The 27908-nt window shown below is 32.8% G+C and overlaps 6 protein-coding genes across 8 annotated transcripts; 5 read left to right on the top strand and 1 right to left on the bottom strand.

Annotated features, from left to right (window-relative positions):
- PSF2 lies at positions 1-3510 on the top strand. Of its 2 annotated transcripts, XM_022293661.2 has the most exons (10): positions 1-179; positions 355-445; positions 802-851; positions 934-1008; positions 1143-1257; positions 2306-2405; positions 2489-2519; positions 2600-2692; positions 2903-3055; positions 3196-3510. In XM_022293661.2, the coding sequence occupies exons 3-10, from the start codon at positions 804-806 to the stop codon at positions 3214-3216; spliced, it is 636 nt and encodes a 211-aa protein (XP_022149353.1). In that variant the 5' UTR covers positions 1-179; positions 355-445; positions 802-803; the 3' UTR covers positions 3217-3510. The 2 variants fall into 2 exon arrangements, with proteins under 2 accessions (XP_022149353.1, XP_022149352.1); XM_022293660.2 differs by lacking the exon at positions 355-445 and having other exon boundaries at positions 2-179.
- A 793-nt stretch (positions 3511-4303) lies between these two features.
- On the top strand, positions 4304-5005 carry LOC111017658 (uncharacterized). The gene has a single exon (XM_088119249.1). It carries the CDS (start codon positions 4464-4466, stop codon positions 4824-4826), a length of 363 nt encoding a protein of 120 aa, XP_087975375.1. The 5' UTR covers positions 4304-4463; the 3' UTR covers positions 4827-5005.
- A 1695-nt stretch (positions 5006-6700) lies between these two features.
- Positions 6701-9338, top strand: LOC111017657 (uncharacterized). 2 transcript variants are annotated; one of them, XM_088118968.1, is made up of 2 exons: positions 6701-6871; positions 8856-9338. In XM_088118968.1, the coding sequence occupies exons 1-2, from the start codon at positions 6765-6767 to the stop codon at positions 9136-9138; spliced, it is 390 nt and encodes a 129-aa protein (XP_087975094.1). In that variant the 5' UTR covers positions 6701-6764; the 3' UTR covers positions 9139-9338. The 2 variants fall into 2 exon arrangements, with proteins under 2 accessions (XP_087975094.1, XP_022149166.1); XM_022293474.2 differs by lacking the exon at positions 8856-9338 and having other exon boundaries at positions 6701-7250.
- Positions 9339-11371: 2033 nt separating this feature from the next.
- Positions 11372-12236, top strand: LOC148208390 (uncharacterized). Its single transcript, XM_088118966.1, has one exon. The coding sequence runs from the start codon at positions 11642-11644 to the stop codon at positions 12050-12052; it is 411 nt and encodes a 136-aa protein (XP_087975092.1). The 5' UTR covers positions 11372-11641; the 3' UTR covers positions 12053-12236.
- Positions 12237-12827: 591 nt separating this feature from the next.
- BCA5 (beta carbonic anhydrase 5) lies at positions 12828-16208 on the bottom strand. Its single transcript, XM_022293624.2, has 9 exons — positions 15750-16208; positions 15600-15667; positions 14691-14819; positions 14570-14618; positions 14336-14449; positions 13914-13967; positions 13634-13713; positions 13442-13547; positions 12828-13201 (listed from the first exon to the last, which is right to left on the bottom strand). Exons 1-9 carry the CDS (start codon positions 15846-15848, stop codon positions 12998-13000), a joined length of 903 nt encoding a protein of 300 aa, XP_022149316.1. The 5' UTR covers positions 15849-16208; the 3' UTR covers positions 12828-12997.
- A 4812-nt stretch (positions 16209-21020) lies between these two features.
- On the top strand, positions 21021-27758 carry LOC111017703 (MADS-box protein JOINTLESS). Its single transcript, XM_022293540.2, has 9 exons — positions 21021-21229; positions 21438-21639; positions 23653-23734; positions 24910-24971; positions 25562-25661; positions 25802-25843; positions 26382-26423; positions 26518-26660; positions 27359-27758. Exons 2-9 carry the CDS (start codon positions 21458-21460, stop codon positions 27363-27365), a joined length of 660 nt encoding a protein of 219 aa, XP_022149232.1. The 5' UTR covers positions 21021-21229; positions 21438-21457; the 3' UTR covers positions 27366-27758.
- The last annotated feature ends 150 nt before the right edge of the window (positions 27759-27908 follow it).

Here is a 27908-nt window from a genome sequence, read left to right on the forward strand (position 1 = left end):
CTGTGGCAAGGCAAGCTCGGCACGTGCGAGAGAGGCCTGTTAATGGCGGCAATACGATCTTACTATCCCCTTCCCGCGTTGGGTTCTCAAAATCTCCGCTTTTCCTCGGCTCATTCTGTATCTTCCTTCTCCGCTTCAAATTTTGCATAAACGCCGCCACTGTTTGAAGCTTTTGTTGGGTAATTTTTCAGATTGCTGTTGTTTTTCTCTTTCTCCCCTCTCAAAATCCACGGGGCCTCAATTTTTTTTTGACAACAATTGAAATTTATTTAGCTTGTCGACGGCACTCTACTTCCTCTTTCCTTTTGCATAATCGCTCATACATCCATCCATTGTTCTTCGAGAAAATTGCAGTTTGGTTCGTTCGCTGTAGCTTGTACAAGTAGATGATTCAACAACTAGGAAGTGGTTATTGTTCCTCAAACTGATACCATTATAATTTAAGGTATTTGCATGAATATTTGTCCTGGTCTGGAAATAAAAAATCAGATAAAGTCTTAAAGTGGATGCTATTTTGTGGCATGGTTTGTAATTCCCCTAGGAGGGAAAACTTGGAATTTTATTCTATAGAATTTGCAACTGTATAGGAAGTGGAATCAGAATTCCAGAGTTTAAGTTTTTGGTGACTGGACTGGAGTGGGATCAGAATTTCAGAGTTTTACTTCCTATTCCTGTGAATTTGGTCCAGTATAACAATCCAAAATTTGTGAACACAAGTTTTGATCTTGCTGTCTATAATTATCCATATAAAGAATGAAGCGGGTATTTTATGTTTGAATAGTCTGATTTTCTTTTTAACAGAAATGGCTGGTCAATCAGATCCTCACCTGGCCCTATTTTCTGCAGAAGAGGTATTCCCCTCTTGCTCTGCCTGAATGATTAAAGCAATGTTATCTGGCATTGATGCTAAATTGTATTGGGATTCATGTCCAGGTTGAATTTGTAGCTGAAGATGAACTGGTGGAGATTGTTCCTAACATGAGAATGGATCCTCTCCATTTGATTTGTGTATGTTTTCTTCACCTATTCTGTTCATGTTTAGTGCATACTATTTGATTTATTGCAACTTTAATTTTTCATTGTTGTGTGTGGTTGGTCTTTTCTATTCTGAGCGTTTTTAGTTTCCTTGTTGTTTCCAATAGGGGGATTATGGTCCGTTCTATCCCCAAATAGCAGCTGAAGTTCCATTGTGGCTAGCGATTGCTCTGAAGAAAAGAGGGAAATGTGCAATTAGGTCTCCAGAGTGGATGTCTGTGGGTAAGTTCTAATTGTTAAATAGAGTGAATTTTATTTTGTATGTAGACATAATATTTGCAGGCTTTTCTTTTTTCTTCTTCATTAATGTTGGTGGTACTCCTGGATTAAATTTCTTAATCTAACGTAATTACTAGTCTGCATGGTTTTCATGTTTGTAACATATATGCCCATGCTTTTCACTAACATGAATGGGATACAAAAATGCTTGCTTCAAGTAATGGCAATCTACTTATCATCCTTGCAATTCATAATATTGATTTATTGAATGAATTTCGAAATGTCTTAGGGGTTGGGTTGTAACTTTGATCTTTAGTTCTTCGGACCTACTTGGGGGATTCATGGTAAAAGGAAACTCTGCCTCCAAGAGTATAACCTAATCAGTTCACAGTGTAATGGTGCAGCTGACTTTAGCTTGTAACCTTTTCTTTAAAGCTTATAGTCTCAGAAATATTTGAAGGATAATGAGCTATGGATGACAAAGTCTGGAATAGGGGTCTCATCTAGTTTCATTACCTTTGTTGTCGGATTCTCTATCAATCACAAGAAAACTATATGATTATTCTCAAATTACAAAAGAGCCATAGATTATGGTGACTCAGAAGGGAAAGAAGTATGTAGTTTGGCCAGACGTGAAAGAGCCAAATGGTTATGGTGACTTGGAGGGGAAAAATATTGGTGTTAGCACGCTACTACTTTCTTGAATGCATATTTAATAGCAGTAAAATTTAAAGATATCGCCACTGGTTTCATTGAGGACTTAATTAGTTACTTAAGTAGGATGGACTGTCCAATAGTAGTAGTATCTTAAAATAACCTTGATATGTACTCTTATTTATAACATTTTTCACAGTTTATTGCTAGTAATCCAAATATTTTCGATCCTTCCTTCCAATGAGTGCATTAAGCATCTTTCCCTTTAATCGACATATATATTCTCTCAACGATTATGATGAGACGAAAAAAAATGTGGGTGACAAAGAAGAGAGATGAGTGATTACAGTCAAGGTAGATAGTTTGCAATCTCATCCTTTTGTGCTTTCTGGACTAGAAAAGCTGACACAAATTTTGGAGGCAGAACGAGAGTCTCAAGGAGCTTTCCAGATACTACCCTTCCATTACGTGGAAATATCGAAACTTCTTTTTGACCAGTAAGTACTTTAAGTCTTTGACATTATAAATCTTTGCTTGATCATTAAATGAGTTGATGTTAGTTTTGTGTTGTGGACGATAGTGCACGAGATGACGTTCCGGACATGTATTTGGTGAGTAGAAGCTTTAATTTTGAGTTTAGGCATATAATTAGCTTTTCTTGTGAGGTATTTGATTGAGTTACTTCTCATAGGTGAGATCTCTTATTGAAGATATTAGGGATGTTAGGTTTCACAAAGTTGAAACCAGCTTGGAGTCAATTGATACACGCACATCTGCAGTGAAGGTAGGCTTCTGACCAAGGGTTTTATTTTCTTATTTTTTCTTATGCACCGGCTAAATTTATAAACTTATAGTGATTTATAATGTACTAGTTGTAACAGAAAAGGTAATGAAATGCAACCTTTATTCTTTCCTTCCTCCCCTCTGGGTTTTTCTTTTTGATTATCAGATTATGTGATGATGTGATCAGGGTCTTCTGGTTTTGTAATCCTAGATTAAAGATCTTTCTGCCATGGAGGTGAATATAGTTCGACCATTTGTTGGTAGAGCCCTGCAAGCAATCTACAAGCACGGGAATCCGGAGTTGGTCCCAGATCAAGAAAGGATGACCAATGTGCAGCCTCAAGGACACGATCCCGGACAAAGAGTATGTCTCTTTTGTAATTCTATGCATCAACGATTTGATCCCTTTTTAAGTTCCTCCCAGCTGATAATGCACATTCCTTCCTATATCAATGTCCAAGTATGTTGCAATTCCTAATGTTCTGTCATTGTTCTTTTCTCCAGCGGCCTCTTCGGAGACGGTAGAGCCTGAGTCAATCTTGATAGGTACGTTTTTTGTTTTTATCGGAAGCAGTACTAAATGAAGCCAGCACGGATTCTTCTTCAAAACCAAGCTAAACTCTCTTCTAAATCATCTTTTATTGCTAGAAAGTACAACAGACCTATAATGCTTATTGTAGATTTGTAAGAATTATATGCTAACTGGATGTATATGGATCCATGTAGTGATAATTGTTCTCAGTAGATGAAAGGCTCAAACCTTCCTGTATCATTTTACAGAAATGTTAATACCGTTCAGCTGCTCACATTATTTGATAAGTGTCTCCAATATTACATTCTTGTATTGATATTATAAGACTCCATTATGTCCCCTATTTTTATTTTTTTTTAACAAGAAACTTTTCATTCACATGATGATACTAACACCCAAAGGGAGCGGAAAAAAAAAGAAAAAAAAAACAAACTCCCTAAATTACAAAAGAATAGAAACATTGAAGAACAAAACGGCTAAAATCTTGACAAAATGGTGAGCCGAAAAATAAAAACCCCTTCTTTGAGCTGCAACAGTGACAACAAAATGCTGAATAGGAGGAAGGAACAACTAGAATCCTTTGAAGAGGCAAGGAAAGATCAGACGCTGCATACCAATTTGATATTGCATATCTCCGATAGAGGATTCAGAGGAAGAAGTCAGATCAAAGCTCCCAAACCTGATGAATCTTCAAAAGGGGTATCAAATTAATGAACAAATTTAATTCATAGACGTATTTGATCTGAACTAATCTAAACAAACATATAGTTTGATCTAGTTTGAACTATCTATGATTGGACTGATTAAATTTTCCTAGTCATCTAATAACTTTGTTTGTGAGAGTAGGCTTTACCAGATGACCATGGCTCAAGGAGTTCCTTGTTCCTCATAAACTTTAGCCATGGTCAAAAATATATGTGGCCTTGATGATGTTCATTATCATTTTTGAGTTGCAGATTACCTTAGAAAGGTGAATTTACAAATATTGTGAAAAAAAAAAACAGTTGAAAAGAATGTCTGTTTGGTGATCCACTTTCCAATCCTTGGTTCCTTAGTTGTAGGTAAGCTAACTTCCATAGCAGCTCTCTTGAAGTCCTCTCTCTGTGACCAAATATACCAATCTCACCAACCAACCAACCTCTTAGCTCTCATCCTTATAAACCCAACCCCATTCGTCATCTTCTCCATCTAAATCCACTTTCTCCAAACCCCCTCAACACAGCAGCAAAGTAGATCAGAAATGGCCTCTTCCTCTTCTTACCACTGTTTTCTCATGGCCTTCATGGTAGCTCTGGCATGCTCGAGCCTCGGCGTAGGCCGAGCTGCTCGTCATCTTCTGCAAACACCGACGGTACCCACGGTGCCAATGCCACCCTTGCCGCCGATTCCGACTCTGCCGAACATGCCCCTGCCCACACTGCCCACACTCCCTCCACTCCCTCCACTCCCTAGCTTCCCCTCCATGAACATCCCCAATGGTGCAGTGCTGCCTCCTCTTCCAGCAACATCACTTCCAAACCTGCCCACAATTCCTGCCATTCCAACAACATTTCCTTCAATCCCCTTCCTCTCTCCTCCACCAGCTGCAACTTCTTCCCCTTGAGCCTGTTTCTTCTCAGCTCTGTTTTGTGTTTTGTTACAGTGTGTGTCTGAATTCTCTTTGTAATGTTGGATTATCCAATGTCTGTCGTGTTTTCTTTTGATGTATGATTGTCTGTCTGTTGTATTTCTCTCTTTCATTCTTTGGAGTTGATATATATACATTACATGTTTTACTGCCTTTGATCCCTTCCTAAAGCTCGCTCTCTCCCTCTCTCATGATTTACAAAATTAATTGGAAGAAAAAGATTTATCTAATTAATCAGAGCCATAAATTAATTAGTAGATTTAAGGGAGGAGAAGAAAATGGAATACTTTTCATACAGTCGTTGTATTGTTATAAACTTCATATTTTCATCAATCGGGATGAAATTTGAGTTATAAGAATTAACACACAAAAAATGACAATATCTTTTTGTTCACAATATGGAAACAAAGAGTTCGGAGATACGTTGTATTATACAAAACTTGTATAGAAAGAAAGGGAAAATAAATAGTAAAAAGAAGAACAACGAAGTTAAAATTAGATCAAAAGATTATATTAGAAAATTTTGAACATTTAAGTTTGTAGGATATTAGACCATATTCAATAAATTTTAACTAGTCATGGTACTCAAAAAAAAAAAAGAACCTAGTTATGTACATCAATAAATTTTAACTAAGGACCATATTCTAACAAGAATTATGTTTGTAGTTACAAGAATAACAAATATTTAAAAATTTGAGTTTATTGAATAATTTGATTCAATAAATTGCATCGTTGGAAACTATTTCATTTTTCATTTTCTAATTAAATAAGCTTTGTTTGGTAATTGTGTGTGTGTATATATTTTACGGTTTTCTATCTTTTTAAAAACTTTATAAGTATCGTAGCTAAATACCAAAAATCCATTTTTCTGATAAATAGTTTTGTTTTTTTATTGAGACCAATTTAGTTGCATTTTCATTCCATTCATCCTTGGACTCACGTTCGCATGCTAGAAGTAGATCATGACACTTTACTAGTATTCTCACTAATATAAAAAGATTGCAGTCTCAATTTAATAATGTCTGATTAAGTGTATATTACTTCTTGCCCTAGTTTCCAATTCTTAGGACATGAAACAAAATGGATCTTATTTCATGATTAAAAAAAAAAGATATTGCTAGACTATTTTAAAAAGAAAAAAAATGCCATAAATAGGGTGTCAATTAATCAAAGTCCTAAGTCAGAATTTGGCTTAAGATTTACTAAGTTAAAAAGAAAAAATAAACCTAAATTTTCTAAAATAGAAAATCAAACAAGCACTTGAAAATAGATTTTTAGTAGAACGGGACGGAGAATCCTTATTTAGGCTCTATCAAGGAATTGGGGGATAATTTTGTCCCCATCACTTAAAAGAGTTAGATCAGAATCTCTATTTAACCATTCAAATGAAGACGATGAAGAATTAATTTTAATTTGAAATTTCTTAAAAAATAAATAAAAGGAGAATAATTTGCTGCCAGGATGGAAATGAAATGGATCTCCCTCACCCCAGTAACGCCCCTAGTTTCCGATCATAAAACCCTAATTTTTACTGTTTTGTAATTAGTTTACCTTAACTCAAGCTCTCTCCTTGAAATCATCCCATTTTCCCGCAAAATAAACCAAACACTTTTCTCCTCACCTTAATCTCTAACTTTGGTGATCTAATTTCCAATATCATATATTATATTATATTGTCATTTAGTTGTTGGATAAAAAGAAGTCGTTCAACTAATTCTTCAAGAAATTAAAGAACTGAAAATTTTTCTCAAGATCTCATATCAATGGCAACCAAAAGATACCAACTTCATCCACACCAACAATCCATTAAGCTTCAATCTATATATAAAGGAACCATATAATGTCTTTGATCTCTCCATCTCAAAGAAAAAAGCTTCAAAACTAATCATCCCATCAAAGAAAATTTTTCCAAAAATGGCTTCTTCCAAGTTCTTGATCATTGCATTATTCATGGTCGCTTTGGCACTTTCGAGCGTCGACGCCGCCCGAGCTGCCCGGCATCTTCTGCAAACCGCTCCACCCTCTCTGCCCAACTTCCCGGTGGTGCCAATGGGGCTCCCGCCGATGCCGATACCGACTTTGCCAAACCCTACTACAGGGCCGAGTATTATTCCTTCGCTTCCAAATCTGCCTCAGCCCACATTGCCTAGGGTTACACTCCCTCCGCTCCCAAGCTTCCCGGTGAACATCCCGAGCGGGGCAACGCTGCCTTCTCTACCGTCGATCCCATTTCTCGCGCCTCCGCCAGCAACTTCTTCACCCTAAGCTTGTAACTTGGTTATGGCAGCCTAATTATTGTTGTGTTGTCTAAAGCTGGGACTAGGGTTTTATTATTACCAGTATTGTGTGTGTGTTTTCATTGATGTCTTTTATAAGATTGGAGTTTCATGTTTCACAATTTGAAGAATGTTCTTTGAGAATTTTCATTCGACATTGTGTCATGACTTATTATATTATACGAGCCTTTCGACTTTAGACGACGGTGAAACATTATCAAAACCATATTTTTTTATGTATTTTTTCGTCATTGTATCGACATAACCCTAGTTCACGTATATGATATTGCTTTGAAATTTTTTATCAAGACCAACACTTTATGTCTCATTAATATGCAAATATTAGAGTAAAATTTTCATTCTAGGGCGTCATTCTTGTAAATAAAAGGGAAAAAAAATTTACATTCAATACAGGAAGTAATTGATCATGATCAATATAATAGAAATATTGACAAGAGGTAAGAAATTTTACTTCTTTATCCTCATGGGTTGACTCAATTATCTCATCATATATGAAATATATAAGAAACTTTAAAATTGTTTTTCAATTTTAAAAGAAGTCCAAAAAAAGGGATATATTTGAGAGAGGATGAAGTTCAATATACAAACTTTAATTTAGATGATAGAACGAATTGGAAGATGACTAATCCAGCATCTCCGAGAGAGTGCGATGATTTTTTTTTTTATCTTGTTTGAGTAAAATAAATTGGAGTTATAGGAGTTTGAACCTCTGATCTCGAAGTAAATAGTAGTTACCAATAATTATTGTTGAGTTATACTCACGTCGATCTGGGGAGGGTGAGTATTAAAATCCTTATAAAATTCAAATAACGTTCAAATTTCGACTAGAATACAACTACTTTTAAATGATTTTAGTTTTTTTTTTTTTAGTTTAAGAATGATTTTAAATAAATGCAGCATAAAAGACTAATACATATAATAAACCACGTGAAATTAATGTTAATATTAAAGCAATGATAATTAACTCAAATGTGACAACAATTTCAATTTAGTAAGATTTTATTTTATGACAAGTCAATATTTTATTAATAATGTTAACTACCTGTGATGATTAAATAAAAATTATATAATCTAAAGATAATCTTAGATAACTTAATTAAAAATTTTAAAGTTTAATAAACTAAATATACAGTATTAAATTAACAACTCGATTAAAACGTAATAACTTGAGCACAACTGATTAAAGTATATATCTCTGACTAAAATGTCGTAGTACTAAATCTTTTCACATTAAATCTACATCAATAATCCATATCTTAATATATATATATATATATATAAATAATAGTACACCAATCAAATCAAGTTTTTTCTTCATTTATAAAATTTCACTTTTATATTATTACAGACTATTTTCCTAAACGGTAGCTCACCTGCAAAAATATGTTGAAATCTCTTTGTTTGGTGAGCTGATGATATATATATATGGAAATATTTTTCTCAACAACAAAAAAATGGTGGCCAAACTCACCAATCCCTTTATTTATTAAGCTATATAAATCAAAACCCAACCCTTATTTTCACCATCACAAATCAACAAAACACAAGCTTAGCTTGCATTCAAAAATCCATCACCAAAAAAGAAAAAAATGGCCTCTTCCAACTCCTTGATCATAGCTTTCACGGCTACGTTGCTATTTTCTACCATGCACGTCGGTCGAGCTGCTCGCCATCTCCTACAAACCACTCCATCGCCGTTGCCTCCGATGCCCTCGCTACCTAAACCGACTGCATTGCCTCCTCTCCCGCCCTTGCCAACGGTACCGATCCCGACGACAGGATCAGGCATTCCCTCCATACCATCCCTCCCACAGCCAACTTTGCCAACTACCCTACCATCTCTCCCTAACTTACCTCCACTCCCGAGCTTCGTCCCTGGTAACATCCCGGTCGGAGCAGCGCTCCCAAACCTCCCGATCCCGACCATCCCTACGACATTCCCATCAATCCCCTTTCTCTCTCCACCGCCCGCCACCATCTCTTCACCTTGAAGGAGTCTAGCTAGCTAGCTAGACCCCTTGTTCTTTTCTCATTTTATTTTCAGAGTGTGTGTGATTGTATTATCTATCGTTTTCATATCCTTTCATGTGTTATTTGTAATATTGGAGTTTTTTTTATTTAGTACTTTATTGTTCTTGCAATTTTGTACTTTTTTTTTAATATATGATATGATATGGGATTCTTATTCTAATTGGAGTTGGTTTGATTTAGAGATTTTAGTGCCAAAATATAGAGTATAATAAACATTTAATAGGATATACAAATAATCATTTTAAAAATAATTAAAAATATGATCAAATATAAAATCCACATTAGCTGGGTAATAACTATACATGATTACTTGTCAACATGGGTTTAAATGAACTATAATGGGCACTTATCTCCGATCAAAATATCATGAGTTTGAATCCTCACACCTCATTTGTTATACTAAAAAAAACTATATATTATTACTTGAGCCAATATCTAAATTTAGTAATTCTTTTTTTTTTCATGGCGCAATGGCAAGAGGCTTGGGTGTAACACCATCCAGGCTTGAGCCCTCCAGTATCCAAAAATCAAAAAAAAAAAAAAAAAAAACTCCGACCTCAAAGAAATAAATAAATATCAATTATCGCTAAACTATCCTCATATAGCGATAAATTACTTTCTAATTAAATACTTAATAAAAATTAAACTCAAGAATTTAACAATAAGGCATGCTTCCTAAAGTATAAAAATTAAATCATTACAAATAAAATTATTAAAGCAACAACATTATAAAAGTCAAAAGTTAGTACTTAACAGATAATAATTTATATATGACAATGTTTGCAACTTTTTTTTTTACCTCTAGTTTGAGGTATATGTCAACTATCGCTAAACTATGGTCTATTTAGCTTTTTAAAAGAAAGATTACAACTTAAATCGAGGGGTTGAACTAAATTTTCCAACCAAATAGGAGCGTAGGAAACCACTCCCCCCACCAAATAGACAACTTTAGCAACTTAATTTCCTAAAATTAAATAATCCCATTACAAATATAGTAGTAAAGTTCAACTTAATTAGTTCTCAACCTAACTTTATACCGACATTAAAATCAAATATGTCATAAAAAATTCATTTGCCACATTATTGGAATTCTCGATCCCTCCAATGCGTATAGGATGTTTGGTAATCTTTAAAAAGTTAGGATCAAATTGATAATCCAGTTGATAAGCATTCTCTCTCAACCAAGAGGAACGGTAATTGGCACATACCTTCCAATCAAGCAGTGAGTTCGAAACCCCTCCCCACATGTGGTACTTAAAAAAAAACTTCCTCTCATCTTAAAAGGTTTAACGCAAATTAAAATAATGTTGTACTAAGTTGATATCCTCGATTAAAATAATAATAATAAAAAATTATTTTGGTCTTTTAGAACAAAAACTAATAAAAATATATTTTAGCGATTAGTTTTCTAAAAGTTCTTCATAGATTATTTATTTTTCAGAATAATTGAAATTATTCTACATTTGTCAAGACATAACGATGAACAAAGTCAATTCTAAAATTATTATTAAAAAAAAAGACTCCATAAAACAATTTTATAAAATCCTATTATGTAGAACAATTTCTTTAATTTCCCCAAGTTTCTAAATTAAAAATCTGATCAAATCCAATTTAATTGTCTTTTGTTTTTGTTTTTGTTTTTGTTTTTTTAAATACTGATTTAATCTTGCGTTTATTTGTCAAGAATGAGAATCATTAATTCGTTATCCTACTCCCTCGCTAAATTTGCAAAGATTCTTGATTTTAGAGAATGAAATTGACATATATATACATACATTTCAAGCCCTTTAATAATTATTTCATTTTTTGTTTTCTATTTTAAAAAATTATATTTATTTTTGTATAATTCCGTTGGTAAGTTTTTCACCTCTCTTATCAAACATATTTGAATTCTAGCCAACTTTCAAAAATAAAAATTACTTATTTTCTTTCAAAATTAGGCCTAATGTTTATAAAAACTATATAACAAAATAAAGTAACACGGGAGTAAAAGTAACGTTTCTAAGCTTAATTTTTAAAAACAAAATAGTTATCAAACAAGACGTTAATAATTTTCAACTACTATCTTTCTAGCTCTACTTTGACGATGGATCTTGCAACTAAATTAAATCAACCATAATACACGTCATTTTTATTTTCTATGTACCCATATTGTTTGGAAAATAACTGAAATTTTTCCTTATTGGTTTGGTCATCTGCTTCTTGGTGTGTTGATAATATGCCATTTGGCTGAGTATGATCAGTCCCAACTCTTTTCATTTGAACCTCTGTTTGGTGATCTAATTTCTACTTCATGATGCCTAATTTTCACTTTTACAACAGGAAAATTGGTGGTCAGATTCACCAACCTAATTGACCATTAACTCCAAATTCTCAAACTATATATAAACCAATATAAGTTCTTCACTTCTCCATCCCAAAACCTCTCAAAAGCTCAATAAATTCCCTCATACATCAAGATATATGGCTTCTTCCAACTACTTGTTCCTAGTCCTCATGGTTGCTATGGCATTTTCAAGCTTCCCTACAGGTCGAGCAGCTCGTCATCTTCTACAAACCGCTCCGCCTTCGATTCCAAATTTGCCAATCGTGCCATCGCTACCACCGTTGCCCACATTGCCGAATCCCACGACCATACCGGGTATTCCCTCCCTCCCAAATCTCCCCCAACCTACATTGCCAACTGCTCAACCTTCCTTGCCTAAGCTTTCACTTCCTCCACTTCCAAGCTTCCCCATGAACATCCCAAGCGGAGCAGCGCTGCCTCCTCTCCCGACAACTTCGGTTCCAAACTTGCCACCCATCCCACCGATCCCGACTACACTTCCATCACTCCCGTTCTTCTCTCCTCCACCTGCAACTCCTTCCCCTTGAGTTGGTATAGAATAGTTGTGTTCTTTCCTATACAATTTGAGTATGGTTGTTTTTATACATTCCAATGGTGTGGATTTTTATGTGTAGCTCTTGGGAGCTTGTTTTAGTTTGTATTGCATTGTGTCATCTGTATTTCTATCATATATTTATAATTTCCCCCTACTTTGGCTTCTTGTTAGAAAAATATGTTGCCCCTCTTGTCTCACGATCATGGTCTATCCCAAATAAAAAGAAAATTAACAAACAATAATAAAAAGTAACAAGGTTATATAGATAAAAGAGAAGAATTTGGTCACACACTCCCAACACTTGAAAAAACAGAGGAAAATAAAAAGTTGCCGTCCATTGTCTTATGTATTCACTTTTTCTGAGTTCAACCCGTAAAGGTGAGGATTCAAACCTCTGACTTTTTTATCATCGATGATATATATCTTGAGATATGCTCAAGTTAGTATATCATTCTCCTTTATTGTAAGTCATGTTTTAGCAGTAGATAAGATAAAATTATTTATGAAAGAAAATTCTAAGTGGGAATATGTGAAATTGGACCTATGTACTAAGGGAGTACTAGAAATTTTTCCGCGTTTATGCTACGCGTGTCGTCAATGACCAAGGGATGTGGAAAGAAGAACCTCATTCTCAAGGTCTATGAAGTAAAATCAAGTTATTGGTTGGCTTGTCAAAACCCAAATGAAGCATCCAATTCCAACCTTGACCTCTTTAATTGGTGCAAAAGTACTTGGAGTTGGAATATCCCTTATGTGAAAAGTATAAATGAAGTACAAAAAGAAAGTCATTTGTATCCAAACATAATATTCCCAAACTCAATTCTAACACAGGCAAATTATTCTTCCATATCCATTCATCACAAGGCTGCGAAGGTATACATGAAAATGGAATCGTAAACAACATTATAAAGGGAAGAGAAAAGGCATACTTTAAGAGCTAGGACCAAAATTCTCGATTTTTTACAGCAATTCTGCGAGTTTCCTCTTTAAAGCTGCTTGCTTCGTAATCAAGAGTCCATTTCTCGAACGTACAGTCGACGAAGTCGTAGTAGCCACCGTGAATGGACAGACTTCCTTTCTTCACCTTTTCTTCAATCCAAGGGTATGTCAGGAGGTTCAGCAACGAATTGTTGAGCGATTCCTGCCAAAGATGGACAAAAAGAAGCTTTGGATACGAACCACGGCACTTGATTGGAATGTACTTAATGAGCAAATTATTTTGACTAGTTCTAGCAATGACATGAGCAAGAAACAGAGGATAAATGCAAAAGGTGCTTAAGTTTAAAGACCGATATGAACAACGTTTTTGGGTGTCTCCATATTCTTTCACCAGTTCTGATAGTTCAAACAGTTTTTAAGGATTTGTATAAAGAAAGACAACCTTCTCACAGTGTCTGCATTGCTGGTCAAAGTTGAGGTTGGAAGCAGCAGCCTTTGTCCTTATTTTTGCATTCTTCCCATTAATGACCCAATTTGTGATAAAACAACTGCATTCAGTTTCAGAAAGTTTGAACTTTTCAAGAACCACATGCAGCATTTTCAAAATAAATGATTGATCTTATCTTGATCAAACCTCGGTTTTTCATCTTGCATACTCATAAGTGCACGAATGCCCCCACAGCAGCTATGGCCAATGACAAAAATGTTTTCAACCTGAAATCGATAAAACCACATTTACAAGATTAAGTATGATCATGACTAGTTCCATTGACGTTATGGTTGAATGATTGTTTGTTGAGGAAAACTTAATTTTCTGAAGTATTAACAAGCTAAGCTTGAGTATATTCGCAAACTTTCACGACATAGTTTAATCAATAAACACGGATTTTGATATCTTTTGAAAGAGAACTCACCTCGAGCGTGTTAACCGAAAACTGCAATGCAGCTTGTGTTTCCGATGGTCCCTTCTGTAAAAATAACAAGAGTAAAGAGTTTAACAACAAACTATCAGAATCTAAAAACTTCATCTTATAGGCTAACAATACTTGGGATCTGTTTGAAGACTATTTTATTTTTTATTTTATGAGATTCAAAAACTAAGTTTGTTTAACAACATTTTCCTCTGTTTTCTTCTTCTAAAAATGTTCTCTTTTTAATTCCAGTCTAAATTAAAAAGGAAAAAAAAATGTTTTCTATTTTTAAAATTTGTCAAAGTTTTCAATTTCACAACAATGTCTTCTACTTAGTCATAAAAAGTTCCTCTCTTTCTTCCCAACTGAATGACCCAATAAACAGCCTCAACAATTGATACAATTCAAACTATTAAACTACATGCCTCAAAAAGTGGAACCAAATTTGCTATATTGCGCACAAGAAACGCTTCTCCAGGCTGGAAACCCAATATGTTTGAGGGACAAACTCTAGAATCTGCACAAGAAATCACCAAGAACTGTCTTCAAAATGTCAGTTGAAATTATCGTCCCTTGAGCTAAGAGAAATCCAATTTAAAGGATCCACATATGTTATGTATCCCAAATGAACCCATTGAATTTGGAAGATGGATGCTCACCTTTGGAGCTTGAGCATCAGAGAGACGTTGAAAATGTTCTAAATTTTTCCTGACAAATGGAATAAAATTATTCTCTTTCAACGTTTAGTATCCATCAAAAGAATAGTAGTGCGCTGCTTACATATATGTATGTCTTTTAAAGCTTAGGAATCGGCGTTTTATATCCTCAAATAAGTCACACCCCTTTTCAGTTTCTATCACGCCATTCACCTTGTTCGTTCCAAGTTCCTGAGTCTGTCCTGCACAGCAGCTGTATAGGTGGAAAAAAATTAAGATGCATCACTTTGGAAAGAAATCAAACACATGATTTAGTTGTTGATAGTAAGAGTAACAAAGGGGGGAGGGAAATGCTTCTCTCTTTATATCAATCTGAAAAGTTGCATCAATGTGGCAGATTAAGTCATTAAATAGTCAGAGTTCTTTATTTGAACCGCCTAAAAAACTCCATTCATTCTTCTTAATGAATTAGGACGTTTCTGATGGAAACTAACAGATTTTCCGACATCCATGGCCTTTATTACACAGCAGATAAAGGTTGAATGAACAGATGAGCAGTAGCTTAGAATTCATGTGTGTTTTCAAATCTAATAGAACCCAATTAACATCAAGAAAATGCAATAGAACGGATTGAACACAACATATAACTTGTAGTTAAGGCATTATCTCATCATTGAAACTTCAATTTCCTTCTGTAATTTTCACCCATAAACTGCCTGACTAGCACCTAGGTTCGAAGTATCAAAGTCAATCTGCAGTTAAATGAGCCACTAACAGAGTTACAACTCCACGACTTAATTGCAAAGATTTCATAAGTTTAGGACGTGATTGCTCAAATTCAAAGTTTAAGGAAGCTCAAATTTACTGGCCTGTTAAATCCACAATTCAACCAAAACTGGCAGAAAACAATCAGTAGCAGCTGGCAGGGGCAAAAATAGCAGAACTAACAACTAATTCATTCAAGACAAAAATGCAAACTAGAAGAATTACAATCCCAAATCAGCAGAGAAACCCAATTAACAGGGCAACTTACTTGACAGTGGTAGATAATTTCAAATGGGTGTGCTCCATTCTTCTTGATTTCTGCTTAAACTCAAAGATCTGCAGCAAAAAACCCACAAAATCAAGCAGCATCAGTAGGGAAAGCGAAGATTGGCGATCAAGAAGAAGCAAAAGAAGCTACATCTGGGATCTTCAAGGAGCTCCTGTGGCGCTGCTGGGAGGAAGTGGGAAGACGAAGGCACTGCTGCGAAACTGAAGAACCTGAAAGGGCAATTTCCATGGCAGAGATCTACCTGTAAATCAAAAGGGGGGATTTCTCAGAGCTGAGAAGATGGGATCTGGAACATTCGCATAAAGGGGGAATTTCAATTCCCCTTTTAAAAGGGGTGGGTGAGCTGGTTGGCAGAACAATGGCCATTTGTTCTTCTCCAAGAAAGACGGAGAACACGAAGCTCGGAGTAATTAAAAAAGGGCAATCGAAATTTGAAAAGGGGGCCATTGATTTTATCAACTTTTTCCACGCTGTGTTGACTGTCAATGATTTCAAGCAAAGTTCTTGTATTATAACCAGTAATGGAAGTTTCAGATTCTGTTAACACTCAAAAAATGGTTGGTTCTTGCCTCTTTGGAACGACAGAAGAGAATCGAGACTACCAAATTGGAAATTGGGATATATCAGAGGGAACGAGAATCGATTATTTTGAGAAATAAAAATAAAAAATTGTGGATGAGGAATACAATTATTCAATGTGTTTGATAATGGTACAATTTAGGGCCCATTTATTGAAGTTATAAAATAATGGGGAAAAATTCAAACTTTTAACCTTAAATTCATAATTTCAACCAATAAATCTTACTTAACTGGCGAAAATTATAATTTGTAATTAGGTGTATGATATTCTTATGATCAACTATTTTATCTTTTTTTTCTTTTCAAATTTTTGTTCTTTCAAAAATTTTTTAGTACAACGATTTAAACTCACGAATTTCTTTTATTTTTTTTGTCATAAATAGTATCTTCAGATCTATGTTCAAGTTGGCATTTATTTTTTCAATTGTATTTCATGTTTTTTTAGATAATTGAATTTTGACATTTTGTTATTTACTTCATTTCATGGTGATGTATTTTTATGATTGGGTTGAAGCCTATTAATGTTGCTTTTCTTATTGTGTTAGTTAGAATTTTATAATTTATTAGTTATTTTATGAGCAAATTTTAATTTTAATTTTGAAGAGATATTAAATGTAATATTTATTTATTTTTAAAGTTTAATATGATGAAACACCAAATATAAGGTAAAAATTTACTTAATTAGTTAAGGATAAGGGAAAAGTTGTATTTTTCCCCAAGATAAATTAAACAATAATAATATAAGTTAAAAGGGAAAGTAAGAACATGACTTTTATCGTCTCTTTTGATTAAATTTTTCCAAATATCTCTAATAATGTGTGAGAAGTATTAGAAATCTTTCTCACACATTATATTACAAAAACACATATATTACCGTTTTTCTTGTTGATTCAAAATTGTATCTATGACTACCGTAAGTTTTTCAATCTGTTTGTCCTAAATATTACTTCTCGTTAACTACGTCTGGTATCATCGAACTAATAGCAACAAGTTCTATTTGAAGAAGCTCGTAACAAAACATCTCAAAATAATACCAAGAGCAGATAATTCAATTAATCGAGATTTAGAAACTGAATGAGACAAGTCTCGCCAAATGAGGATTAAAAATGCAATTAATATTTTTAAATATTTTAAATAATTTTTAATTTATTTATTATTATTATGAACCGAGAAAAATGAAAATGAAAAGAAAAGAAAAAGTTGTCGTGATATAAAATAAATCCTAAATAGTTCGAAATTTTCCTCACTGTCACATTCTAACGTGACGACCCAACTAGAACACAACAAGTCACTAGATGAAGTAGGGCCCAACCAATCACAGATGGCCGTGATACGACTACCTGGCCTGAACATCACCGTCATGTACGGTTTGTAGGGCTCGCTACCTTCACATATCAATTTTTTTTTTTCTTTTTTTCTTTTACAGGACAATATCACATTAATTAAATATCTCTTATCTCTCTCTTTTTCTTTTTGAAAAAAATATCTCTTATCTCAATCAACTTTCTGATTATATATATGTATGGATTTTAGTAAATTTTAAGCATATTCCTACAACGTTTATATTTTATTTTAGCCAAATAAATAATTTGATTATGATTATAACTTTCTTTTCTAATTTTTCACCCCGTGATGTTTCAAAATTTTTAATGTTATTCTTAATTTTTGAATCAAATTTATTTTCAATAACCTTGCTAAAACTTAATAAAAAGAGTTATATGACACTTAAAAAGATATTATTTTATAAGATCTATTGTTTTTTTAAATTTTAAATATCCATTTTATTGGGCTAAATCAAATTTTTTTCTTCTTTTTTTTTCTTAAATGATTAGGTTAGAATTTCGACCACAAAAATAGGTTATAAGTGTCTTAATCACACAATTATGTTCATGTCAGGTAAATTTATGGTGGGTAAAGAAGATATCTTTTTCAATTAATTGACCTATGCCCTCTATGGTTGGTTTATTTATTTATTTTTTCTTTTAATTGAGTGGGTGGATCGGTTGAAATTTTCTAAACAAATTTTATGCGAGGTTGTAGTCCTCTGCCTTTATTTATTATTATTTTTTTTACAGTACAATTTTTAAAATTGAAATATAATATATACATAGTTAGAATGTAAAATGTTTGCTATCCTCCGTCACAAAGTTTAAAATTTTGGTATCTTAAAAGATAAAATTATGTTAAATCACCAATTTTATTCATATAGTTTTGAGTTAATTAGTTTTAATATAACGTGTAAAAATTTTAAACTTCTACAGTAATTTGAGCTTAAGTGAGATTGGAGATATACCTCAATTACCGTTAAGCTAGGCTCACTTTGAAGCTTAAGTTTCATTTGTGGTTCGTATATACACTTTTAAGAGTTCTAAATCTTCATAAATAGATTGGTCTAATCACCCTATGAAGCATCTTTATCGTTACAATGGTTACAATATTGACTACATGGCACATTTTTTAATTTACGTATAGCATGAGCAAAGTGGGTTTTTGTTTTGTTTTCTTTTTTCTTTTTTTTTTAATATTGTATTAGGGTTCTTTGGCAAATAAAGTAAAAATCAGGGAAATGCGTAAGTTTTTTTCAATGGGTTAAAACTGGTTAAACAAATTGTGAGGTTTAATCAAAATAGGGATTAAAATTTTTAAGCCTAATAACTTAAACTAATTAAATCCAAATCATACCCTAATTAAATTGAAATTTCTAAAAATACCTTTAATATCCGTTTTCACATGTCTCTGCTTAGGAAAACGATTGATGAAGAAATTTCGAAGAAAAAAGATAAAACTTCTTTTGGGTATTTCCCAACTTAATTGGTAAGGAATTTTTTCCTTCTATTTTTCTTTTTTGGTAAATTATGTTTAGGATTTGTCTCTCAGTTTTGATAAACCCTCGATTTTAATAGCACTTGTGTTTTTCTCTTTTCATAATGATCTCTTTTTTCTTTTTAATAAGAGCGTTAATTAATTTTAAGTCATTTTTTAGATAATCATCTCTTAAGTATTTATTCTAAAATAGTTTTTAAATTAAACTAATTATATAAGTGTAGATTTGCTTAAGTTGTATTGACTAGGTTATAAATTAGTAATTCTTTAAAAGTACTTATAGAAAAATATTTTAAATTTTAAAAGTACTTATAGAAAAATATTTTTATTAATTTAAAAGTCATTCAAAACACACCCTTGAAGTTCTGGTAGCGAAGATAAATTATGTTGGTTTTTGAAATATATATCTTTAAATGTGAATAATTTTAGAAAAGAGTAAAAAAATGAAAACAATATTTTATTGTTTGCAATAAATTTCCTTTCAATAAAAAAAATATTTTCAAACGGGATTTAGAATTACAAAATAATAGAGAAAAAGTTTATGGCAATCATCATCTACTTAAGATATTAAAATCTTACGAATTTCTTGATAACTAAATATTATAAAGTAATGCATTTTCGTACAATATGTTAAAAAGCGCATGAGCTAATCTAAATCCTCACGCCGATAAAATAATTAATAATAATAATAATGGAAACAAGTTAAAAAAGAAAAAGTTGATTTATTCAACAATTTTCTAAAAATATATCCAAGCACCTAAGCTAAGTCTGGCAAACATACTTCATTTATTAAAGAATATCATTATTGTGTGTATAATGTTGGCGTTCAAAGTATATAACTTAAATAAAATGAATTAAAATGTCCAAACTGTATTAAGGTTTTGTTATTGTTGGAGGGTTTCCTTGCGGAAAAAATAAACCAATCTCAAAAAAGTTACAATTATTTTTTTTTACTTTCAGATATAGGAAGGTTCAAACTTGGACCTTCGATAACACCCAAGCCTCTTACCACTGTGCGAACGGTCGAATGTGAAAAAAAAAAATCAAAATTATTCTTCCTTGATTTGTGAATAGGCACATTTTTTATATTCCAATATGATATAGAAATTTCATTAACACTTTGTCGTCATCTAACTCATTCTAGTGTATTATCAACGAAGGAAAAGAAAACACGTAAATATTTAAAACATGAATCTCGAAGCGACATGGAAAAGGCTCTAAAATAGGAGCGAAAAGAAAATGTAACCCTCTAGTTACTGTAAACATGCACGTTAAGATCTTTTGGCACACAAAAACGAGAATTTAATCGGTATATCATCTTTACTAAACCGAATTTTTTCTTGAACTTAAATCGGACCTATTTGATTATTAGGATTACAAAATGCAACAATAACTTTTTAGCCTTCACAAAATTACTCAAGAACTACAAGTCTTCCACAAAACCCATAAATTAATTGTTCCCACCCCACCCAATGGAAAAAATAATAATAAAAATAAAAGCTTTGGAGGATTAAAAACAGAGTTAGTATTCCAAGAACAAAAGAACCACTCAAATTTAGCTGCAAGATGCGATGGGTACGAGGGTACGAAGTTGTCATAAATTATTGTCAGTGACAAGTCTCTCACTAATATGGCTCATTTGTACCAACACATAATAAAACTATACATTTAAACTTAATATTATTTAGTTCTCGTTTTTTAGTTTTGGTTCATTTTAATTTTTTAGTTCGAAAATGTTCGTTTTAGTCTCGTGCTTCTACTAAGTGACTTTTTCGGTCACTTAATATTATTTTTAATCTCATTTTTATAAAGAGGGACTAAAATAATCAGTTTTAAAAATTAACCCAATAAAATGAAAGAGTTGGAGATAAATTAATAATCGAAAGCCAAAACTTGTGAGTTGTGAGTGTGATGTGGCCCATTATTTCCACATTAGATTCCCTTTTCTTTTTATTTTTCTCTTTTTTTCTCTTTTAGGTACATCACATGTTTGAGAAATTTTGCCCAAACCAAACCCATTGTCCAGAAAAGGAAACACCTTTTTTTTTTCTCTCTCTCTCTTCAACTTCTTCTTTCCCTCTACAAAAATCCCATTTGCAGCTGCCTTGGTTTCTTGGTTTTTTTTTTTTTTTTTTTCTTGTTGGCTGTCGGATTCTTACAGAAAATCGAGAACCAAACAACAACATAGAAAGAACCACACACAAGCGGTAATTAATTTCTCTCTCAAGTTCCTTAAAATTACTCTCAATTTCTTCTTCTTCTTCTTCTTCTTCTTCTTCTTCTTCTTCTTCACCCCTATTACCAATTAGGGTTTGTTCCATGGGTACCCCTATCTTATTTTCCCTTGAAAAATCTAGATCCAGCATAGCCAACAGGGTTATTATAGTCTTTTTGTTTTCTGGTTTATGATTTTAGGGGGAAAAAAAGAAAGAAAAATGACTCGGCAGAAAATAGAGATAAAGAAGATAGACAATATTGCTGCAAGGCAAGTGACGTTTTCAAAGAGAAGAAGAGGGCTATTCAAAAAGGCTCATGAACTTGCAACTCTCTGTGATGCTGATATTGCTCTCATTGTTTTTTCTGCTTCTGGAAAGCTTTTTGACTACTCAACCTCAAGGTTTTTTTCTTCTTTTTTCTCTCTCTAGAAATATTACTCATTTTGAGCTCTACTTTCCATATTTAGATATGTTTTTTTGTTGGGTTTTTTTTATCTTCTGAGAGGAAAAAAAGGGTCTTAAAAAGATTGGATTTTTTTTTAGATTTTTGATGGAAATGGAGCATTTTGTAGATTATTGTTCATGATCTTTAATTGTTTTAATTAAGAGTGTGAGCTTCTGGCTACTTTGGTATTGTAAATATTATGATTATCAAGTGGGAATGTTTAAATTATTGGTAATTTTATAGATGTGAAGAGCTTTAATTTGGTTTATTTTGAAATTATCTGCTAACTATGACATCAAAAGTGATTATTGATCTACACCTCACAACTCCATAAAATATCAAACTTTGTTGTTGCAAGAATCTCTCTTTAATTATGTGATGTTGATTGATGCCTATGCTTGCATTTTATTATATTGATGTCTAATTTCAAATTACCATGTTCAAATTTTGCATCATTATTATCCTGCATTTAAGGATTAAATTTCAATATCCATAGAAATTTTGGGGTCTTGGTTTTTTTTTTTTTTGATTTATTTATTTGATCCATCTACTATTATTATTATTATTTTTTTTGGTAGAAATGTGGATAAAAATATCAATTTTGTAGAAGCCCTTTTTTAGGGCTTTTGAGATCTTGGTAAAACTTTTCTAAAGACTTCTGTAATATTGTGAAATCTTTTCTTTAACTGTTGGATTTTTAGGGGATTGCTTTTCCCTTTTTTATATATATATAATATGTTAATATCATCTATATTACACTTTTAAAAGAAACTATACATTTTATTATTAGTATTTTTTTGTGTTTCATCGATATTTTTATGATATATAGAAAATATCGATTTACATTAATTTTGATGTCTAATTAACCTTCTGATTTACAAAAACCTAGACATGCCAATTGATTTATTATTATTTTTCTTACGATAAAACGTTTATTATATGCCTAGTGATATTATATTATTATTATTATTATTATTATTTCCTTCTCATTTTTGCAGTGTTTTTGTACCTTTTTCTGTGTAAACAATGTATATTATATACATTCACGAACATTATATTATACACAATCACACATACCCCAATAGATTGTATAGCTCACTTGCATCATTATGTTGTTGGTTTTAAAAAAATTTCCAATGCCTCCTTGGATTTTGAACATTTAGCTTATTAATTTTTATCCCCTAATTGTTGTTATATTAATTATTATTCTTCTTTCACTACAAACTGTAATTTTAGATGTGTTTGAATTGACACATATTATAGGATTGGACGAATTGCAATTAATAAAATACATATAAATTGAATTTAGTTAAATGTCATGAAAATAATGAAGAAAGTATATATATGCTACATGTATATCATATAATTATGGAAGTGTGGTTCCATTTATTGATTTTTATGGTAAAACTAACACATATTGACGTAATTGTTGCATATTTACACGTGAAGGTAATGTGTATTAAATATTTGTGAATATTTATATATTGTTTTTTCGGTTGGGGTCGGACCATCGATCTTAGAGATAGCAATAAATGTTTTATCCACTTAACTATGCTGGGACTGGGACGTATAGGATTCTCACCTTTTTTGCCCAAACTTGAGCAATAATCTTGTTTTCAAAATTCTAGTGTTAGAGGCTGCTGTTCTATGGGGTTTATGGGACTAAGCGAGAAATAACAGAATCTTTAGAGGGCTGGAATTGAGAGACGATCGTGGCAGGAGGGGTGGGCTCTTGCTCGGTTTCATGTTTCCCTTCTTTGTATTCACTTCTTAGGTCGTTTAATCTTGCTAGATTGGATCGGAGCCCATTATTTTAATTTAGTTTCTTTTTGTTGGGTTATTTTACGTCGTATGTCCTTTTATATTCTTTCATTCTTCTTAATGATAGCTCGGTTTTCATCCAAAGAATATATATATATATATAGAGGAACTGAGAGACATGTTTTTTTTCTTCTTAATTTGCATGAAGCACGCAGGAGTTACTGAGAAGACAAAACATGGTACCAGAGAATAATAACTTTACCCAACCAGTTGCAGTTGCATCATCTCAGGTGAAGATTCACTTTATTCATTACTTTTTTTCTTTTTCTTTTTCCTTTTTTGTTTTCCCCAAATAACTCTCTCTCTCTTTTGATCATGCGATCGAAATTAGCTTGAAATATTGTTTTAGCCCCTACCTAAATTAAAGTTTTAGAAGTTTTATTTTATGGTCTCTGTTTACAACTCTTTGAATTTTAGGGATCACAACAATTTTTTATTTTATTTTTACTACAACAATCATGGGAAATGAGGGATCGAACCTACGACCTCGAAAGAAAGAGTTAGGTGTCTTAATCGATGAACTAAACTCATGTCCGCGATCACAACAATATTTTAACTGTAAAAATACATAGACTATTTTGAGTTCAAATAGCCAAGTACGAGGATGATTTTGAATTATTTGAACTTGTTCTTGATTTACTATAGCTTCACAGAGTTGATCCTCGGTAAGTTAAATTGATCGTTTGCAATTTCACAAAACTGGTAATTACAAAAAGTGCTTTGATTCAGGAACTTGCTCATTTTCGGCGGAGTTGTTAGTTTGTCCAGTTTATTTCGAGTCGATTCCTGGAGGTCTTGGGGTTTTCTTGGTTCGTAATAGGAGGGTAAGGCGATGATAGAGAGAAGGTGTTGTTTCCCGTTTTCGAGATAGAGGGATCGTGTTAAGGTAGGCTTGTTTTGGTTTTAGTTTTGCTATTTTGTGAGGTATTTGGATCGAGAGGAATAGTAAATATTTTTAGGAGTGAGAGATCTTGGAAGGAAATTGGAGAGCTTGTTTAGATTTAATATCTCTATCGGTGTTGATTTCTAAGGTTTTTTATATTATAATTAGGTGTCGTTCTAGGACGATGTGATTCTCCCTTTTTTTTTTCTTTTCTTGCAAGGCTATAGCTTAATTAAACTTGATTATCTTTCACATTACCCGTTTTAAGACACTTTCTTGTGGTGAAAAACACACAATTTTGACAAAGCTCGGCCCTTATAATGTTTGTTAAAATCACCCTCTCCACCAAGATATACTTGTAGCTACCAAAGCGAGTATAGCTCAGCGGTAATTGACATGCATAAATATCCAACTAATAGGTTGTGAGTTCAATTTCCCATTCCCACATGTTGCACTCTAAAAAAAGAAGCGAGGACACAGTTGTAGCTCTTTGCTTAATTATTTTAGGGTTTCTTTGCACAGCTTGGAAACAGTGTCCATGCCGAATTGGCTGAGGAATTTGCAACCAAGACCAATGAACTTAGGTAACATTTCTCACCATTATGATCAACTGCTAAAATCATATTATAAAAGTATAGGAATAATTATGAATTGGAGCTTGTTTTATTGCCTAGTTACTTTTGTATAACATATCCCTATATGTTTGTGAACTTGCAAATGACATCTTTTTTCGGTTATCTTTATAGAACTGATACACGAAGTTTATTCTATCTCCTGTCTTCGTATATATATAACGAGATTCAAATCGAAGTCCCTATAACGCATAAGCTTCCAATAAAAAGTTCAAAAACCAAAATAAATATTTCATAATCGAAGTCCATTTGGGTAAAGGTAAATCCTTTTCAAGATTAATGGGATGAAAGAAACAATAAGAGTCGTAGAGATTGATAGGGAAGATTAATTAGAAATAGATCAATTCAATTGTTGACAGGCGTTTTTTAAACTCATTCATATTTAAATGCTCCGATCCCCGAATGTAATTAACTCGGGTTGTAGGTTTAGGGACCAAATTAAACTTTAATACGACACATTTCAACCAAAAGGGCTTTGACATGAATTGGAAATTAAGTTTTGGACAATAATTAATACTCATTTGTGTTAAACTATGAACAAGGCATATGAGGGGAGAGGAGCTTCAAGGATTGGGAATAGAAGAATTAAAGCAGCTGGAGAAATTGCTTGAGATTGGTTTGAGTCGTGTTGTAGAGACCAAGGTTTGTGCAATAAATGCTAAGATATATATATATATATATATATATATATATATTTATTGTAATTTATAAGCATATGATCATTAATTTCTTGTCCTTGAAATGTCTTAGTTTGGAGATTTTGTGTGTGTGTTATTTTGCAGGATGAGAAGTTTCTTAAAGAGATTGGTGCTATCAAGGAGAAGGTCATATATGCTTTTTGTCCCTATATCCTCCTAAATCTTTCTAGTTTCACAAATTTTAGGGAATGATGATAATATAGCTGATTTCACCTGCTTTTAAGTGGTATTACCTGCCCATCTGCATATTTCCAACTCGTGAACTTAGTCGATACAAAGTTATAGGTTCGGTTATAATTCCTGTTCAATTTCTAGGAGGTAAAGTATTTTGCGCTATCGATTGTGTTCTTGAAATAGCTCTTATACCAAAACGGGTCGTGAACCGTAGGAATAAGTTCAAACTCATTTCGGTATAGAAACATTCCTAAAAACAAAACACTAGTCCCTTCCAAAAGAAAAAATACAAGTGGGTAGAAAGAGCAAAATTTAGTCAAATTGAGGGGTTGATTTACATTTTGTTTAAAACCCAAACATTACCTCTAAAGAAATTTCATGTGATCATTCAACTTAGGCAACATATTTTGCAGATTCATGAGATACCCTTTATTTTTAATTTGGTAAAAAACCAAACCCAATTCACACAAGAATATGTAAATATTTGCAGGAAGCTTTGCTTATGAAAGAGAACCAGAGATTAAGGAATCAGGTGAGAGCTTCCTCAATTGTTCCTCTCTTTGTAAATACAATTGAAAAACTAAGGGCAAAAAGGAATTAATGGCTAAAACTTGCTTTAATGGCAGATGGCAAATTTGAATGGAGAGCAAGAACAAGCAGTGATTGGAGGACATAATAATTCCTTGGGATCAAATACCAGCAATAGCAGCTCCTCAGCAAACCCTAATTCTCAACATTATGACAGCTCTGATATTTCTCTTGAATTGGGGTTAGTAATTTTCTTACTCACACTGACTTTTTTATACTTTTTAGTGTTTACAACTTAAAGAAAATTTGTGTTTTTTCATCCAAAAAGGTTTTACTTCCTTTTGTTGTATCCTATTTTTGAGGATGTTCTGTCTCAGATTTTGGTCCAGTATGTGTGTATAGTAGAAGAAAATTTGTTGGGTTCTTTGTGCATTTAAATTAAAGAATGTCTTTAATTTAAACAAATGTGGTAGATTTGAACAGATGTGATTACTGTTGAGCTATACTCGTATTAGAATTTGACACACGAGTTAGATTTCTATAATTTGAGTTAAAAGGATGGATCTTTGTTAAGTTTGTAGGTCAATTTATCGTAGATTTAATTTATTAGTTCGCTAACTTCATGAACAGTGCAAACTCTTGTTCGTGACGAACCTCCCTTTCATATTACTTACTTTTACCGATTATAAACTCACCAACCAAACATGTTACACAAACGCCATGTTACTATAGTTCACTTTTACAATATAGTCTAAATACATATTACACAATCTCACGAGTCATGACTTCATAAATATTTCTTGTAGAACAAAGTAAAAAATACTTCAATTCACCTCTCAAACAACTCATTTAAGCTTTCAAAAGTTAGAAAAGGATCTTCACTATAATATTATGGTTACAAAAAAGAATGACAATATATGTATGTGTCTATAAATGCAGTCTTTGAAGGCACGAAGTATTGGATCTCTTCTTCCTTTCAGCGACTTGGCGATGCTTAATTCAGCCTTCCCTAATGGAGATGTACTAATCAGTGGACTGCCAAAGCACTCCTATTTGCATAGAGAAAAGTGTGAAAAACCAGGCATAATCACTAAGGCAAAGCCCTGCCATGTACTTAATTAGGTACCAATTCATTGAATCAGAGAGTTATATAAGTGTATAATGTATATTGTTTCTGCACATCAATTGATTAAGAGATGAGAGAATACTCCCAATGGGAGTTTTAGTTGTCCTCTAAACAAAGGGCTTTCTTTTCTTTTCTCGTTAACAAATTGTGTATGGATGAAGAATCAAGTACCTTTCACTTGGTAGTCTATTGTATATAACTCAATCATAAGTTTCTCTGGTGGGGGGAATTCTTCTATTCATTTTTTAGCAAGCTTGTTCGTGTATAATGAGGAAGATAAATATACGATATTAGTGAAGACTTGATCAATCGTCTCACACGTTGTTGGATAGTTTCCACATCTTTCAGCTTAAACAGACATGC

This window comes from Momordica charantia (genome assembly GCF_013281855.1).
Source record: "Momordica charantia cultivar OHB3-1 chromosome 10 unlocalized genomic scaffold, Mcharantia_2.0 BLBB01000010.1, whole genome shotgun sequence".
In the NCBI taxonomy this organism is placed as follows: Eukaryota; Viridiplantae; Streptophyta; class Magnoliopsida; order Cucurbitales; family Cucurbitaceae; genus Momordica; species Momordica charantia.